At 31.5% G+C, this 18,583-nt stretch overlaps 1 protein-coding gene across 2 annotated transcripts in view; it reads left to right on the top strand.

Annotated features, from left to right (window-relative positions):
* Nucleotides 1–3,257: 3,257 nt before the first annotated feature.
* LOC142325368 (uncharacterized) overlaps nt 3,258–18,583 on the top strand; it is a 29,128-nt gene continuing 13,802 nt past the window's right edge. For both annotated transcript variants that reach the window (XM_075367061.1, XM_075367060.1), the window contains exon 1: nt 3,258–3,559. Coding sequence is in view for 1 of the 2 variants with exons in the window: in XM_075367060.1 (XP_075223175.1) it covers nt 3,476–3,559 (84 nt within the window). In the remaining variant the exon portion in view is untranslated. The remainder of the gene's footprint in view (nt 3,560–18,583) is intronic.

An 18,583-nucleotide genomic window follows, 5' to 3' on the forward strand; every position in this document is an offset into this window, starting at 1 on the left:
GATCTGTTACTGTGCAGCTCCCATTAAAACGCAACCAAACCATCCTACCTTTGATGCGGTGTTCTCCAATCAGCATTATTCGATATGAGGAACGGCCAAGATCTAGTTTCAATCTACTATCCAGAACTCATCGGTTTTTCTTATCTCTACATTCAATTACCTTCATTAGTTTCTCTTACTCATCGGTATTACCTTTCTTGGCGGCCGCCTTCTCTCGTGAATTATTGCGTTAGTCGATATAAAAAAAGGACACGAATTCGGTTATCTAACGAGAAAATTTATAATATTGTAAATAGCGTGAATCCTGATGCCATAGTTTACACAGACAGGTCTAGGTACGATAATTCTGTTGATTGTGCTTTTACGGTTGGCAATAAAGCATACACGTTTGGCCTTCGCAGCATCGTCAGTATTTTCGCCGCGGAGCGGTATGTTATTAACAAAGCTTTAATATACCTAGCCCAACATTCCGACACGTATTTGTCTGTTCAGATTCCATGAGTGCTTTGCAGGCGATTAGAGACATGTACTCCAGACACCCTGTTGTCTGTGATATACAGTTTGTTATTTCTGAAATGATTCAGCGTAACACAACCGTGAGCTTCAGCTGGATGTCTAGTCATACTGGAGTTTCAGGCAATGAGCGCATTGATCGTGGGGCAAAAGAGGCTTGTTGCAGCCTCCTTTCACTAATCGCGTTGTTTCGAACGATCTCTTCTGCTTTCTGAAGAGGATGGTTCATGATGAGTGGCAAAGTGAATGGAATGCTACCATCAACAATAAACTTCGTCCAGTTAAGAACACTTTGTCACTGTGGAGGTCTGCATGCGGGAATAACCGTCGAGAGGAGCTTATTATTTGTCGTTTCTGAATAGGGCACACTAAACTTACTCATGGACACTTCATGAATCAGACCGATGCACCCGTCTGTGCTCACAGTATACGGACTTGCGTCCTTTGCTGCTGGATGATTCTAATGAGCTGACGGGTTATAAATAGAAAGTGGCGTTGATTCATTTGTGAAATTTGGACTGCGTTCCGATCCAATGGAGGTTTTTAACAGTAGAGATCCGTCGGTACAATGCGCGAATGAGTTTATCTTCCGTGACATTCACCCTTTCCGCCCAGAATGGGCGGAATGACTGGGATGAATGACAGAATGGTTGGGATGACGGGTAAGGAATTTAGAGTGATGTTTTCCCCTATTAAGTAAAATTTTCTGGAGGTATTTGTTAGTTATCGGTACATATTACATGGACCTCGTTGGATTTTGGGGTTCGCTGCGACTGTTAACTAACGGTACGCCACATCCTTGTGGACTGTGTCTGTTATGTAGACTGTCTATTAAATGTCAAAAGTTTAAACTAGGAGGTAACATCGAAAATATCTTAGGCAAAAATATATCGATGTTATCTAATGTCTTACGATTTCTTAAAGCCGTGAATCTGGATTCAAATATTTCATTAAAATTGTAATATGTTTGCCTTTTGACGTATGACAATTTTGTTGTTTTATGTTAGATTTTTAATAAGGTTTTATTTCAAACTTAGCATACCACATAGGCTTTTTACATTCTTTTATTTTTTAAGATAAATTTTAATTGTTAATCCTTAATCATATACTATAGTAATTTTCTGTCCGGGCGCTGATAACGACACCTCATCGTGCGACCAGGAAAAATAAATCTGGGACTATTAAATATTTAATCTTATACTGGTTTTTTACAAAAGTTTTTTTTATTTTTTACCTCTTGGTCTTCTTATTTCTAAAAAAAAGAATGAAAAATGTAAAAAATATATTAATGAAATCACAAGGATGTAATGAAATTTGGAATTAATAATATAAACAATCAGTTTTGTCCTATATTCCTGGAATACTTTGTAGCAGAGACTAGGAGGCTGGGCTTCGGCCAACAGGCACTTCAACTATTAGGCTTATTTTTCTAGTCAGCGTATAGGAGTCCATGCAACGGTTTCAACCAGCCCCCTCAACGGTTCGCACAAGGATGCACTGACTACAAATACCGGCAACCTCAGCTTGATCATTGAAGAATTAGACTTCACAGTACCAAAAATAGGGAAGAAGGGATGAAGGTTAAGGAAAAGGAATGATTGATGAGAAATTATGATCTATCTTAGCGAAACTGCAGAATAGAAAAATTACCCCACCAAGATAAAACTCAAGGTCCTCCATAACTCTATAGCACCCGTCACCCACCCCAACAATGCAGTGGGTTGGATCATTTATTTCCATATGGAAACACATTTTTGTTTCATGATTTTGCACTGATAAGCTTAAATACCAGCTGCAATAATTATTAATTTTCCTCCCTAAATCAAACAGTCACACGTACACGTTCCAACAGGTAGATGGATCTGAGGCAAAACTTTGCCTACCCTCGAACTAGTAGGCAGTGGAAATATACAATCAAATTAAGATCTGTTCTGCCAGGTCAATACTCTCAGAGATGTTTTCTTGAGTATTATTATGACTTCAAAACTTTCATTTAGTATGTTTATCCATGTAAACGGTTCTTCAATGTAAAAATTAGAACGCCCTAGTAATACATTAAATAGTTTACAATATTAAGATTATTACAATTTTTAACTAGTAAATTTACTTAGTGAGATCACACAGATTAACTGAAACTTAGGCTTATTCTTTATTTATTGAAAACAGAAATAAATTTAATTTTCTTTTTAAGCACGTAGCCATTTACGAATATACTATGATTGTTGCTTTCCAGGTCTTTTGTAAGAATCTCTGAAATACATGTCCCAGTTTCAGTTTTAAATTATTTTTTTACTTAACAAATTCACAATTTTTCCTGCCTTTTTTCACATAGGTTTTATTAAAGACCGTGTGCAGCATAAGTCATTTTACGTTTGGATAGGTTAACGTTCTTGGTTTTTTTTTTTAATAAAAAAGTGGTTACATTTTAAGAAAAAGTTGATTATTTCTGTACTATAACTTTTTGGTTAAATGCAATTTCAAATATATTAAGTCTAGACTGTAAAATGAATGGCTATAACAACTAATGGATGCTGTGTTACGGTGTTTAATATAAAACAAAGTTTTATTTAATTTTTTCCTTAAATTATAAACTGCGCACGAAACAAAATTTATTTAATTTTTTAACTATTAATTATAAATTATTTTTATTGTTATTTTTTAAAGATCAGCTTTATTCCTTAGAGGTCAAATGTAACCATCCGCGGAGTGTTGTTCTGTTGTATCACTGAACCAATATAATGACGTATTACAATACGACTCTGCGACGCCGTATACCGCACGATTATATGAATTTAATCTACGTATCATTTATTTGATGTACAACTTTTAATCAGTGTATACATATTATTGGTTACTGTACTCAGTTACACGCGAAACTTGGTTAAGACTGTTCTTAGAGTTCTTAGTGAGCGCAATCATAATACGTTAAAGCAATATATTACATTTTTACTAGAAACATTACATGGAAAAAAAAATGTTAGAGAAAAAGGTCAATAAAAATAAATCTAAATCTTTATTGATTATCGATGAAGAAACAATTCAAACGGTAATTATTATTTTATTATCATTACTAAATAATTAATTTAATTATATAACAACAGTAATTTTTCGGTAAGATTAATTTTTAATTTTATATCTCCTATTTTCTTGAAATTTTATCATTGAATGATAGTTACGTAACGTTTTACCCAATTACGGTTAAAATTTCCTTAAATAAGCTGAGGACTCTTAATTAGTGACAACTTATTAAGAATAAAATCTACTTTTAAACGATTTAAGTAGCATTTATTTCTTTAAAAATTACAACAGTCTAAAAAAAATGATACATAGGTTTCTAATTATAAAAATGTAATAAGATGATAAAAACTTCTGGCACTTTTCAATGCATAAAATTATTTGTACTTTTAATTCATCTAAATTTTTTTTTGTAATTTGTTACATTAAGAAAGTCATATTTTATAATTTTATCCAGAAAATGTTAATTTTATGATTTAAAAAAAAAAAAAATATATATATATATATATATATATATATATATATATATATATAGTCATTAATGACTTATCAGTGAATGTAACTGTACCGATAAATTTTTATTCTTGAACAAACTCAGGTCAACTACTCCTAACAGCGGCAGATCCAGAAGCTTCATAAGGGGGGGGGGGCGATTATATTTAAAACTAAAAAAAACACATGGTCTAATATCAAGGAACACAACAATTTTTAATAAAGTTAACTAATCTATTTATTCATAAATACAGTACATAAAATTATTATAATTATTGTATAAATATAATTTTAAATGAATATAAAGAAATACAGCATACGTACAAATATTTAGTACAGAGAAAATTGCAACTCAAATTCTAAGCGTCGATTTCCAGTTTTCGAGAAACGGTCAATTACATATTCCACGCTAATTTTTACATTATGATGAATATTCATAAGAGCCAAACCAACTAATCGATCTTCGGTCATAGTTGCCTCAACCACGATTTTATGCGTCTCAAAGATTTTCAATACCCTCAAAGCTTCTTTTCTGAAGAATCAATGGTATATTCAACCATATTATTCTTCTAATTTCAAAACTATAGGGTTTAAAAGGATCTAAAAATTTATTTTAAAATAGATCATGGTTGGGTTGTTTGAGAGGGGGGCGATCGTCCCCGTCGCCACCCCCCCCCCCTTGGATCCGCCGCTGACTCCTGAGATGTGTAGTTGAAACCCAATCACCAAAGAACATTGGTATTCACGATCTAGTATTCAAATCCGAATAAAAGTAATTACCTTTGTTAGGATTTGAACCTGAGAACTTCGACTTTGAAATCAGCTGATTTACGACGACGAATTTACCACTAGATCAACCCAGTGGATTGAAAAAATAAATAAATAAATTAGCTGGAGATTTAAAAAAGAAGAGATAAAATTAAACTATATGATTCTTTTTAAAGCAGACAAAAAATATTTTACTTACAAATAATTGTGAATAGCTTCAAATTTTATGTATCTTTATATATGCTTGTATATATATATATGCTCATATATATATATATATATATATATATATATATATATGAGTAACAATTTTATTAATTCGTCGCAATATTTGAAGAAAAAATGAAGGGAACAATCCGAAAGTTTTTAATAATCATTGAATGTAGTAAGTTAACTAAGTTTTATCGACAGGGAAAGTAATTCAAAAATATTCAGTGTACTATGAAATAAAAAGGATAGTGTAATTTTCAACTTAAAAAATCTTCTTTGTAAATGAAAATTATTTGAATATGGTCGTAAGTTTACCAACAAATCTTTTCGGTGTTCCTACAGTATTGGTAAAAGGATATATTCTCTTTTCCCTGAATAAAATGTATCTATTATGAATGTATACGAAACACGTATAATATTAGTATTGTGCCTCGCCTGCAGTATAAACCACTAATTTATCATCTAGTCGACCGTCTCCATGAGTTATTTAAAAATAACAGTGGTATATAGACTATTATAACATGAACTTTAGTTTTATATACCAAATCATGTACGAGTACTTGGGCACAATTTTTTGTAACATAAAGTCATGTGATAACTGTGAATGGTTGGTTGGTTGACAGAGAATAAATATAATTAGGTTATTAAGCTATCTCTAAATTTACGCATTATTTTGATTTTCCCTCATCTTTTCATTTATTGTTAATTTATTCCAAATTTCAAATTAATTAATTAGATATTTCAACAGTTAACAGTATATATTGAAATCAATTCCTGACCTCATTCTGTACATGTGTATATATTTATTTGTGTAAAAGTAGAAATAAAATGCATGTTTATGTGAGCACGCGCACGTATTCATCACCGAGTAAAAGTTTAAGCCTTTACATATTAAAATTAATTATTAATTAATTATTATTAATTATTAATTACATTAATAACTAGCAAATATTATTAAAATTTAATAATATTATCCTTCACGTTTTAAAAAGAGATGTTTTAAAAACAAGTGATAAAATTTAAAAAATCCACGAAAACGTTTTGAAGAAACATATCTATGCAGCGCCCCTTGTGGTCTATACCGTAAAAAATGTCTAAAAACCTGCTCCTGATACCTATGTAATGCAAAAAACCCGGATCGAAATCGGTCTAGTAGTTTTTGAGAAAAATTTAACTCGCGCGCGCACACACAAAACCTCTTACCTCCAAACGCACATACCGTCTACGTTCCGTCGTGGATAAAAAAATATGTATTTACCACCAAAAATCTTGTGTAAACTCAAGTACTATCTATCGGCTGTCATTCAATGAAGAGCCTTAGGGAACTTTTTCAGACCAAGATTTATGAAAATTACCAGTTCCTTCCCTTTTAATTAATGATAACAAGTTGATAATCGATTATATTTTCTAGATACGTAACTGTACAAAAATGAGTATTATGCTACTGTATATCCTTAACATTAAATTATAAGTAAATTTAAAGGAAATTAGAAATACGTATACGTAATTGAGAAAAACAATTATTTTCATCATCATTTTACAAATTTAATTTTTAAAACCAAGCATCGATTTTTCTAGAAGCTTCTATTATTTTTGATCATGAGTTCTAATAAAACGGTAAAATGTACAGAGCGGCTATTTTTTAACACCAATTTCACAGAAGGTTACAAATATTTATTTATTTTTGAAATATTAAAATGGTTTCAGCCAACTACTGGGCCTTTCATTCGGAAGGTCCTCTTCTGGGGTCTTTCGTTGTAACCTAAATGGTAACATCCCATTCTAATATAATTACAAGTTTGAATCCCGTTGAGGCTTATCATTTTTCACACGTAAAAAAAAATATCCACATCGTTAATCACGTATTATAAAAAAAACCCAAATATTTGGACTAATCTGAGATACAAATTACAAATAGAAATAGGAAAAGTAATAAAAATAAAGTACAAAGAGACCAAAGTGAACAGTTTTAAATTTGGTTAATATTAGATTTAATCTGTAAGAACTACTCGGGATTTTCCTCTAATTATTTAAAATAATATAATTTAAATAATAGTAAAATGATTTATGTATTATTAACTTGCCGATCTCCGTGATAAAATGGTTACTCTAGCCTTTCCTACAGAGATTCTGGGTTCGAGTCCTGGTCATCATGGCATTTTTTCACACACTAGAAAAAACCAATTTCATTATCATCCTTCGGCAGTTGTTACAGCTTGCCAGATAGAATATAACTGAATATAGAGGAGTTAATTTCTATTTCTCTCCTTCAAGTCAATTATAGACATTCAACACAATTTATTATTCTGAGGGAACAGATTTTAGCCATTTAATTATTGTGTGAAAAAAAATTAACTTGGGTGAATAAATCAATGACTATTTACAATCATATAATTATAACAAACCTATTTTTCATAACAGATATAAAAGAAAAAGAAATTACAATAAAAATCATCATCATCCTTAATTGCAGAGAAGTAAACAGTATTAAAAAAAATAAAATTCAAATAGGGGTTATTATATGTTTAACCATTAATTCAAATATTTCTCCTTAGCTGCTAGCAGCTCCATTATTTATTTATGGATATCACTTCTTTATCGTATATGACCAAATTATATATATATCTACTAAAATTTAATAACATTTTTCCCATTAAAATATGACTTATGACACAGATTGATACTTCATGATTTGTGGCTAAAAAATTTGTTTGTCTAATATTGTGATATTTTCTATTGTGTAATTAAATATTATTGTAATTTTATTAAAGGTAACGAAATTACGCCCTAAAAATAATTAAAAAATGCACCATTATGCGAAAAATTCATTTATCTCATTTGAATAAAAATAATTTTATTAAACATTCACATATGAGAATAAATTCTAATGTTTTATAAAATACGAGTACGATTAGTGTAAGTTTTACTTCTTTGTACGAAGTAAAGGAAGTATTGCGATCGCGAAAATGTCGGTTTTAAGATTTTAACGGAAATATCCATTTTGACCATCCCTGCATCCATTTTGACTAGTTTCGGCGTGACGTCTGTACGTACGTATGTATCTCTCGCGTAACTCAAAAACGGTTAGCCGTAGAATGTTGAATTTTGGATTTAGGACTGTTGTAAAATCCAAAACATTTGGAATTTGGGCTTTTTCTTAGGGAACTATTTCAGACCAAGATTTATGGAAATACCAGTTCCTTCCCTTCTAATTAAAGATAACAAGTTGATAATCGATTATATTGTCTAGATACGTAACTATACAAAAAATGAATATTATGCTACTCTATATCCTTGACATTAAATTATAAATAAATTTAAAGGAAATTAGAAATACATATACGTAAAATTATTGAGAAAAACAATTATTTTCATCATCATTTTACAAATTTCATTTTTAAAACCAAGCATCGATTTTTCTATAATTGCATTAATAAGCCCTCATTGAGGGTTTTTAACGATATATCATAAGTAGTACTTATTTTCATTGGTTCCAGAGTTATAGCCAAATAAAATTTTAATTAATGAAATCTTTAGACCTAACAAATATTTAAAGGGCACATCGGTTCGAATCCGAATTCATATACAGATATATTTTTTATTTTTATTTTTTTAAAATTTAAATATATTGATTTATTAATAATTATTAACCTCTGATTGTAAAAAAAGTACAATAAATAATAATTCAATAGCAATAAAAAATAAAAAAAAAATCAGACGTTATTAGTGAAATAAAATTTGATGTACTTTTCATTTTAATTCAAAAATTTTTACAGAGGTTAATAATTATTAATAAATCAGCATACTTAAATTAGAAAAAAAAGTTAAAAAAAATGTATACGAAGTCGGATTCGAATCGATGTGTCGTCCATGGTAATAGATCCGTATCTCACTTACACCACATAATTACTTCAGCGACGTGTAACAAAATTTATACATAAACTAATATAAAATGCTGATACGGACACCACAAAAATGTGATGCAATGTGGTGTCCACCACAATTCAGTTGTGTAATTGTCCACTTTATTAAAGAATTGGGAGGATCGTATCTCACTTTCAAATGAAATAAGTTTAAATGAAGCGCATCAAAATTGTGTATATGTAATTTAATATGCGTTCAAGGAAGTCACGTAGTGTCTACATCAGATTTTTAATCTTTCTTAAAATTGAGTTGTTACCAAATTATTTGTACATTACTCTATACTGAACACATATTTAATCAACGGAAACAAAGACTAAAATCTTAGTCTTATTTATAAAATAGGTTATGTCGTGCTCTTTAATTGTTCAAAGTCCATCTTTTAAAAACAGTGGGTATTTTTCTAGAAGGTAAAAAATAAAACTGATAACAATTTTATTTTATTTGTATTTCTCACTACACATTTCATTTACGTAAGTTTCTTTTAAAGTTAATCGTAAAGATTATATATTGTTTTAGATTTAAAATAATATTTACTGAATTATAAAAGTTTAGATTAGAAGTGATAGATTACATATTTACATAAATCACTATATATATATATATATATATATATATATATATATATATATATATATATATATATATATATATATATATATACATTTTTTTAATATACTGATATTTTATTATGTAGAAACAATTACGTAGAATGAAATAATAAAAATAGATAATAAAACAAATATACTTATTTTTATTTTTTATTTTTTTGCTTGATGATCTCGCCTCATAAACTTTTTATTAATTATATTTATATAAATAATAAATAATAATAAAATTTAAAATAATAAAATTTATATAAATAATAATATTTGTTGAATGGAATTCGTCAGAAAATACGTAAGAATTACAGACTTATTGTAAATTAAACAGTTTCTACATGATTCTATTATCGGGATATTAACACAAGTTGTTACATTTTCATATAGTTCAGTCACTGATAAATTTCCCAGGGAACTTTTTAATTCTTTCTTCTATAAATTATATTCATTTCCTTATTATTTACTACTAGTATCAACATAAACAAATAAAATAATTTTATTATGTATTTTTAGAAATATTATTTATAATAACTAAATACAATATTAAAATCCATTATTCCTACCTCATAGAAGTGTTTCACGCATGTCTAATGAACAAAGAACATTTTAAATTGAATTAATAAAGATCGATAATTCTTCGTTTGTAAACGCGAAACTTTCGTATTTATAAAAGAAAATTCAGCATAATAATCTTATGTTTATGAAAAATAATTTTTGAAAATAAAAAAAAATATAAAAAGGTATATAGAGTATAAAATATATATTCGCCTGTATCATGGAAATGTGTCTAAAATTATGAAAAAAAAAAATGACAAGAGAGATCTAAGATAAGTGACAAAAGAGACCTGTCTGACCTTGTCTGCAAAGTATTTAGGATTAGTATTATATAATTAGTAATTCTACGAAGAATTACTAATCGGCTTCTGGAGTGGGGGCCAGGAACGACAAAGTCGGGCTGGAATACCCCCCCCCCTCGAAAACTAAGGGTTAGAGGCAGGCAATGAAAAGATCTAGCCGGCGAGCTGACCTGTCGGACTAGACTTATGGCCGGCGGATGGGGAGACCCGTTTGAGTAGACAACCCCTTGGGCTGTGCTTTTCTTTGTTGTGAATCCGGCCCAAGGGGTAGGATGGAAAAAAGAAAAAAAATTCTATGAAGAAGATATTTCTCATGTTATACTGATTTAATAAATTTAGTAACTACAACGAAATTGAATTACTAGTTGTTCTGAGAGGATTTGATGGTCTGGATTGGGTAGTGATTACGAAAGAGAGAAAAAAAATAAAATAGCACATCAACATTATTTAAAGTTTGTTAAATTTATAATTATACCAGAAACGCAAGAAGAGTTTATGCATCAACTATTATAAAGGAAAACAATACGGTAAATAACATTTATGCTACAAGAACAGAAGACAACTGAGAATATTGAATAAACATTACATTCACAAAATAAAAAAAGAACAGTAATTCAAACGCATAATTAACTTACAGCACGACCAGTCTTACCGAGCACAACATTTTACTTAAAAAATAATCTAATTTTAGTATTTACATATTATATCCGACAATACAGAAACAGCTGCGAGCAGTAAGTAAAAATTAAATAAAGTCTTTAGATAACTTAAATCTTGTAAAGAGCTTGACCCGACAATTTAATAACAAAAAAACAATGTACACAGCACCGAAGATAACACACCCAAGGCACCTGTTTTGTCGGTCGAACTGACCGACAAAACAGCTGACATTGTCATTCGCATACAGGTCAGAATTGTAATAATAAACAACCTTGGGTTATGTTATTTATAACACCATTCACTGATTTGTTGACAAACCCTAGCCCGTTATTGCGAAATCAGCAAAACTGTGGTTTCTCTAACAACGTTGTGTCTGCGACCTAGACCAAAAACTGAACATTCTCCTCCGACAGTCGGCAATGGAGTTGTTGACGATTTTCGGTCGGCACATAGAATTCTTATTAGTGTTATCAGGGTTGAGGGCAAATGGGCAGAAGAGCAAGCTTTGAGATAGGTCTTGTAAGAGTAGAGATAGCGGTTTTTAAGTGTAACCACTCGAGTGAGCCCATCCTTCCCAGAGTGAAGAGCAAGAACACGAGCAAGCGGCCATTTTGAAGGGGAAACCGCTCATCTGTGAGCAGAACCAAGGAGCCAACTGAGATATCGTGAGTGGGGTGGTGCCACTTGGAGATGGACTGCTGCTGCTGAAGATAGCTAGATGACCAGGCCTTCCAGAACGACTGTAGACGTTGTTGAATGAGCTGCCATCGAGTGAGTCTAGAGATTGGAGCCATTTTATAGAGAGATTTAGCCATTTTATACGTATTCATAGAATAGCTAAGTAATTTTATTTCGCTTCAACTAATGTTTACTTTTCATTTTTAATAAACTAATTTGGTTCAGTTCTTGGCGTGTCCCAAATCAATTCTTGGTTCAATTCTTGATGTGAATGGTATAGTTGTTTCCTTCTGCAATGTGTGGCGTGTTAGTTGATATTTTGTGTGTATTAATGAACTCGTATATTTTTTGGATGGCGGGCTGGGATGAGTGGAATATTTAGCGGAGAGTAAGTGGTATTTTTTTTGGGTGGATGGTGGTTGGAAGCCCTGAACAAATTTAAGATAACATTTATTGTACGCGTTGTTTATAAAGAGAATAAAAAACTCCGTAGTCAAAGCTCGTGAAATAGTTAATAATATATTCGATTTTATGAAGAAAGAAGCTATAAAGTTAGGAAAACCTGAAGATGACAAACAGTTAAAACGCATTCAAAAATGTGAAGAAAAACCGCTCCGGCTGAAGCTTGTGGGATTTTATGGTCACAAGTTCAAAAACTCTCCAAAGAAAGGCAGGATCTTCTTAAGTCTAAATCGCTGTCGAACTTATTCAGCACACCAAAAAAGGATCAACAACAATCAAAACCAGTTAGTGGATTAGACAATTTCGATCAAGGCGTTGAAAGTCGAACAGTTAATGAGTTTCAAGCAAAACATAAGGAGTTACCTACATTAAATTAAAGTTAAGGTTTAAGGGGTGTACACTGATAATAGAAAACTTGATTGAGAAAGAAGATATCCGGTGGAAGAGGATAGAATATTTAAGAAAAATGACCAATTGCCGGAAAGAAAATTTTTCGATTGTTTATTTGGTTGAATCGTATGTTTTAACGTCCCATTCGACGACAAAATCGTGGTCGGATGACAGTGGTGCAGGAATAAAGGTGATCGGTTAATCATAATCCACGCTGAACGAGAAATGGGGTTCATTCCGAACGCGATATTAACTTGGAAAACGAATTCAAAAAGCTGTGACTATCACGACAGCGTCAGCAATAAAAATTTCATGAAGTGGACATCAGAAAAATTAATTCCTGGTCTTTCCCCCAGCCAGTGGTTGTTATCGATAATGCGCAATACCACAATTCACTTCTAAAGAAACTTCTGAATTCAGATGAAAGGAAAAGTAGCATGAATAATTGATTAAAAAATAAAGGAATCATTTTAATGAATTATTAAAAAAGCGCAGACATCAGGTTCAACCTGATGCCTATGTTTTTTGCCATTAAAATGGCGACTTCAAACCTTACATTCCGATTTAAATCCGATCGAAATGGTATATCGGTTCTCAAAAGAAACGTATTAATAATACAACATTTTTAACGTCACATATAAAAAAAATTAACTGAGGAAAAATTAATGAAATAATAAGATTGATTGGAAACCATACTGAGAAAATGAAAAAAATGAAACTTGAGTATAAGAAGATGGAACCGCTAATCGACGAAATGACAAATAAATTTATCATACATCTAGACAGTGGGCGTGAAAGTGACTGTCCGATGAAGACAGAGAAGATGAACTTGCACAGGAACTAGGCATATTTGCCTAGTTCATATTTGCCACTTTTGCAAATTACAAGTGTTAATAATAATAGTAGAACAATCAATGAAAACAATCATACAAAAAAAGGTTTGAAATTCTAAATAATAAAAAAATTCAAATAATGTTCAAAAAAAAATTGTTCAATAATTATTTTACATCTAATTTAGTGTAATCTTATAAAGGGTCCGCCACGTTTCCCGTGGCGGACCCTTTTACAAATTAAAACGACGTTTTACAAATTAACGACACTCCACTATTTTAAGGTTAAAAAATAATTTATTGCCAGAAATAAGTTTCTGAGAATATGCAGTTTGACTTACCTATGTACAAAAAATAATATCGTTAAGATGGTGTCCATTTTCACGCTGACAAATGTGGAGACGCTCTCTGAAGTTAGCGTCCACTCACTCCAATAGTTGACGATCGATCTGAGCGATGTTCTGCTCTATCGCTTGTCGCAGTTCAGCCAATGTACGAGGTTTGGTTTCATACACCAAAGACTTTAAATACCCCCACAAGAAAAAATCACACATCGAAAGGTCTGGTGAGCGAGGGAGCCAATGCAGATCACCGAATCTGGAGATAACGCGATTAGGGAATATTTGTCTAACAGCAGCCATCGACACTCGGGCAGTATGGGCCGTAGCTCCATCCTGTTGAAAATAAACATCTGGCAGATTGATTCGTCGTCGTCTCAGCTCAGTTTTCAAGAATTTTTTTTACCATATTTACGTAACGATCAGCTGTTACGGTTACAGTGTTCCCGTTTTTCTCAAAAAGTAGGGCCCCACGATACCAAATTTCCCGACGCCGCACCACACCGTAACTTTGGGACTGTGTAATGGTAATTCATGTAAAGTGCGTGGATTTTCACAGGCCCAGTATCGGAAGTTTTGACGATTCACAACACCATTGAGATGAAAATGAGCCTCGTCGCTCATTATCAAAATCGCATTGGGTTCATCTTCCAAAATTTGGAGCATCGCTTCAGCAAAAGCTGCACGTTATGGGTAGTCGCCCTCTGTTAACTTGTACACAACTGACATTTTATAAGGGTGAAAACCTAAATCTCGGTGTATAATTCGCCGCACTGAACTATTGGATATTCGTAGTGCTGCGGAATGCCTACAAACTGAACGTCTTGTACTAGTTAAAACAGCCTGTCTTACACGTTCCACGTTCTCCGGAGTTCGAACTGTGCGACGTGGTCCCGGTGGCTGCTTTTTCATTAGACTACCTCCACTATGAAGGGCATTAACCCATCTCAAAATGGTGTTCCGGCTCGGTATATCTCCATGTCGAGGAACGTCTCTTTCGTCTTCGACGAAAGAGACGTTGAACTTCCGTAACTGATTCGCCGCTCCGCACAAAACTGTCATACACGAAAACGCGGTGCTCTACATTCCAAAGAGGAATGATAGCAACTAAACAATGAACAAGCATAAACTGCAAGGTCAGACGAGTGACGCGCCGGCCTTGGCTCCCCTCTCCAACTCCTACCGGATGTGTAATACCAACTTAAAAACCGTCCGTTTCCCGTGGCGGATCCTTTATATATATACATAAAAATGAATTTTTGTTTGTTTGTTTGTTTGTCCCGTATGCGTTCCTACACCATTCATCCGATTGCAATGAAACTTTGGTGAGTTGTGCGCACGCCCGCGAAGGTTTCTGAATTAGTTTGGACCCGCTAGGTGGCGCTGGGATCGAGATATTTCGAAAAATTCTAGTTACGGTCCGATTTGGCTGATTCAGAATATATATTAGTTACGTGAAAAGAAATATTTTTGCAAAAACTATACCCGATGGTGGCGCCGATGTCGTGATATTTACAAAACAAACAGACAAATACACAAATAGACTTTCTTCTTTTATATATATATATATATATATATATATATATATACACGAGGGCTATTCAGAAAGTAAGGAACGTTTCCACCTGACGCCGCCAGGCGCACGCCAATCGCGTATATTTTGGTGTGCTCGTGCTCGGCACCTCTAAGGACTTCAGTGGACGGTCTGAAGGGGAATTACGTCGGGAGGACAGGTTTCATACGCCTAGCCTTCCGCGGTCGGCCCATAAAATGGGTTTGATAACGCTGGTTTAACAACGGATTGGAATGCAATTAAATCCGTCCTTAAAAATACAAAATATTAAATAAGACAAAAATTGAAAAATTATACCCGTCACTTAAAATAAACTTTTAAAAACACGCCCGATAGAATCATCCAGCAGCAAGGGCACTTTCCAGGTTCTGCGATCCGTAGGGAGAATCTAATAAACTCCTGCCAACTTTGCATTCCATTCCATTCCGGCACCTCAGTCAGCGTCCAGCCGTGACAACGGGAACATCTCCGCTTAAATTCATCTCCGGACTTAAATACCTTCACAAATTACAAAATGGCGGCCATGTTTATTTTTCAATCCGTTATATCTTCATAAGTATTATTTTTATCAAAATGTATGTTATTTGCTAAAATATTAAGCCTTTATTTTGAAAAAAAATTCCACTTTATTTTTTTAAATCGGTTAACAAGTAGCCGAGATATGATAGAAAATTGATGTTGTTATTTAGTGTCATTGTTAGGTCTATTTTTGTGAGAAAATTATTACTTAATTTGATACTAGTTTACAATACTAGAATTAACAGTAAATAAAAACAATTAATATTTCATCGAATTGAACCTAAAGTGGAGAACATGAAAACAGACACGTAATTACAATATCAATTTTCTGCCATAACTCGACTATTTAATAACCGATTTTCAAAAATAAAAATGCTTAATGTTTTAGTAAATACATAAATTTTTATAAAACTTATACTTATGAAGATATAACGGATTGAAAAATAAACATGGCCGCCATTTTGTAATTTGAGAAGGTATTTAAGTTCTGATTTTTTTCTAATTTTAAAACTTCATACCAAGACGCTTACCAAATAATAATGTGATTCGTCTACCCGAACTTAAGATAAAAGTTTTTTTTTGTTTTTGTATTACGTACCAACACTACTTAGTGCGCCTTTAATTAGATTGTTTTCAATACAATTGTAAAAATTTTATGATTATTACAGTAACAATTTTTATGGCCTTAAATAAACTTATTTATTAATACAACAACAACGGGTTGACGCCCAGTAACAATTTTCTGAAACTATCTTGCCATGCCTGACCGGGATTCGAACCCGGGGCGTTTGAGATGAGAGGTCAAGACGGAAGTACTCCGCTACGGAAATAATTTAAAAAGTTGATTTTTAAAAACAAATAACTGTTCAAAGATCAATTTATCTTTTCCTAATTAATTTTTGCAAAACAAAACTACTTTAAGAACTATTAGTAGCACTTACTGTAGTTTAATAAATAAAGCTCAATAAATCTCGGGAATTAAACCAAAATAATTTTTAATATATCTGTGTAACACAATGAACCTCATCGCTACAAATAATATATTAAGAAGTAATTATTTATCTTACGTTTAAAATTAACAGTAAGGGGCACATAACAGTTACATTACATTCACGCTTTTTTTAAAAACAGTTTCAATTTGGCCAAGAAATTTCTTATTTATAATTTATTATAACCGATACATTAAAATAAACTATAAAAACTCGTTATTGCAAACAAAGGATGCAGACGTTTAAATAGAACCATTATGTTCATATTATGTTGAAGAATTAGTTACAAGCGGCTTTGGCCAGTTAAAAAAGAGAGAGGACATCTACTTGGTCCACGTGGTTTGTAAAATTCCATGACTTATGTCAGATATTACGTTACAACCAGAACATGACGTTCCTTTTGCTACAAAACAGTAATCTTAATTATTGAGGTTCTAATGAATTAAACGAACGGACTATCATCAAAATAAATTAGTTACCTCGTAATAATAAAAAATATTATAAATAAACAAACTGATAAAAATTTAAAGCTTAATAACAAACTGCGGAGTTAAACATCTTAATAATAAAAACATGGTTTTAAAGTTAATTCTGATCGTGAAAATGTTTTTAATAACATAACATTCAAAAAGTGTCATATATCAAACAAGTAGAGTAGGCAGATAGGTACAAACTGATGAATCCGTATGAATATCAAACTAGTTCTTTTTGGCGCAGTTCGTAGAGTACGACGATAGCGCTTTTGTAACTGCCAACAAAAATTATTCACTTTCTCTTAAATTTTGATAGATGTTTTCTAACGGTATTTTTTAGATCTTTAGGAACTAAACTATACCCTTAGAACTAAGAATCGGCAAAATTTATCTACATAAAGCTCTGTGTAAAATGTGCTCCTGAAGTATTTTAGGAAAATTATGTATCTGATTTTTTTAACAACTTGGAAAAAAATCTGATCTGGATTTCAGTTCTGATTAAAAGTTTCAAATTTCAAGTTCTGATTACCTCTTTCAGACAGAAATATTTTTAAAATGTACAATTTTTTCTTTTAATTTATCAGTCTTATTATCAACGTATCTATATTAGTTATCATAAAATTAATGAATGCACATGCTAAACTATTAAAAATAATTAACAAACATATTTTTGTAAACTATTTTTAATTTCCTAAGTACTTTACTAAAAATACTAAAATATTCTTAAAAAATACTACAAATTGTTTTAGTATTATTTGTGTTAATTGTCTAAAGAATTTTTTTATATTTGTTCCTTAAAAACTATTTTCATTACAGTTATATAGATCTGAAAAAAATTTATGTTTTTTTTACATATTGGATACGAAGACGAATAATTCAAAGCAAACTGTAAAATATATATAATTTTTATACTTAGTGACTATGAACAGTGATAGTAAAAGTAGTTTTTAACAATTCATTTTTGGTGATTATTATCAGCCATAAAAAAATAATTATTTTTGTAATGAATCTAGTTATCTGCAATATTCATGAATTTTTTTATTGAAAAATTAGTAATAAAGAAATTAAGAAATAAAAACATTGAAATCAGTGAATTGCTGCCATTTTTTCAATAGGTTAGCCAAAATCCTGACCAGTGTTTCCATAACAAAATTACCCTCTTCTTTCTTTAAAAAAAGATTTAGCGATGTCTAATTAGAATCAGTTAAGATGTTTTAAATTTGTTGTTAAATAACTATACAGAAAAACATACAATTGTGAAAAAAAACGAAATAGTGTAGTTGAAATAAGAAT

Source organism: Lycorma delicatula, chromosome 5 (genome assembly GCF_047948215.1).
Source record: "Lycorma delicatula isolate Av1 chromosome 5, ASM4794821v1, whole genome shotgun sequence".
Taxonomy (NCBI): Eukaryota; Metazoa; Arthropoda; class Insecta; order Hemiptera; family Fulgoridae; genus Lycorma; species Lycorma delicatula.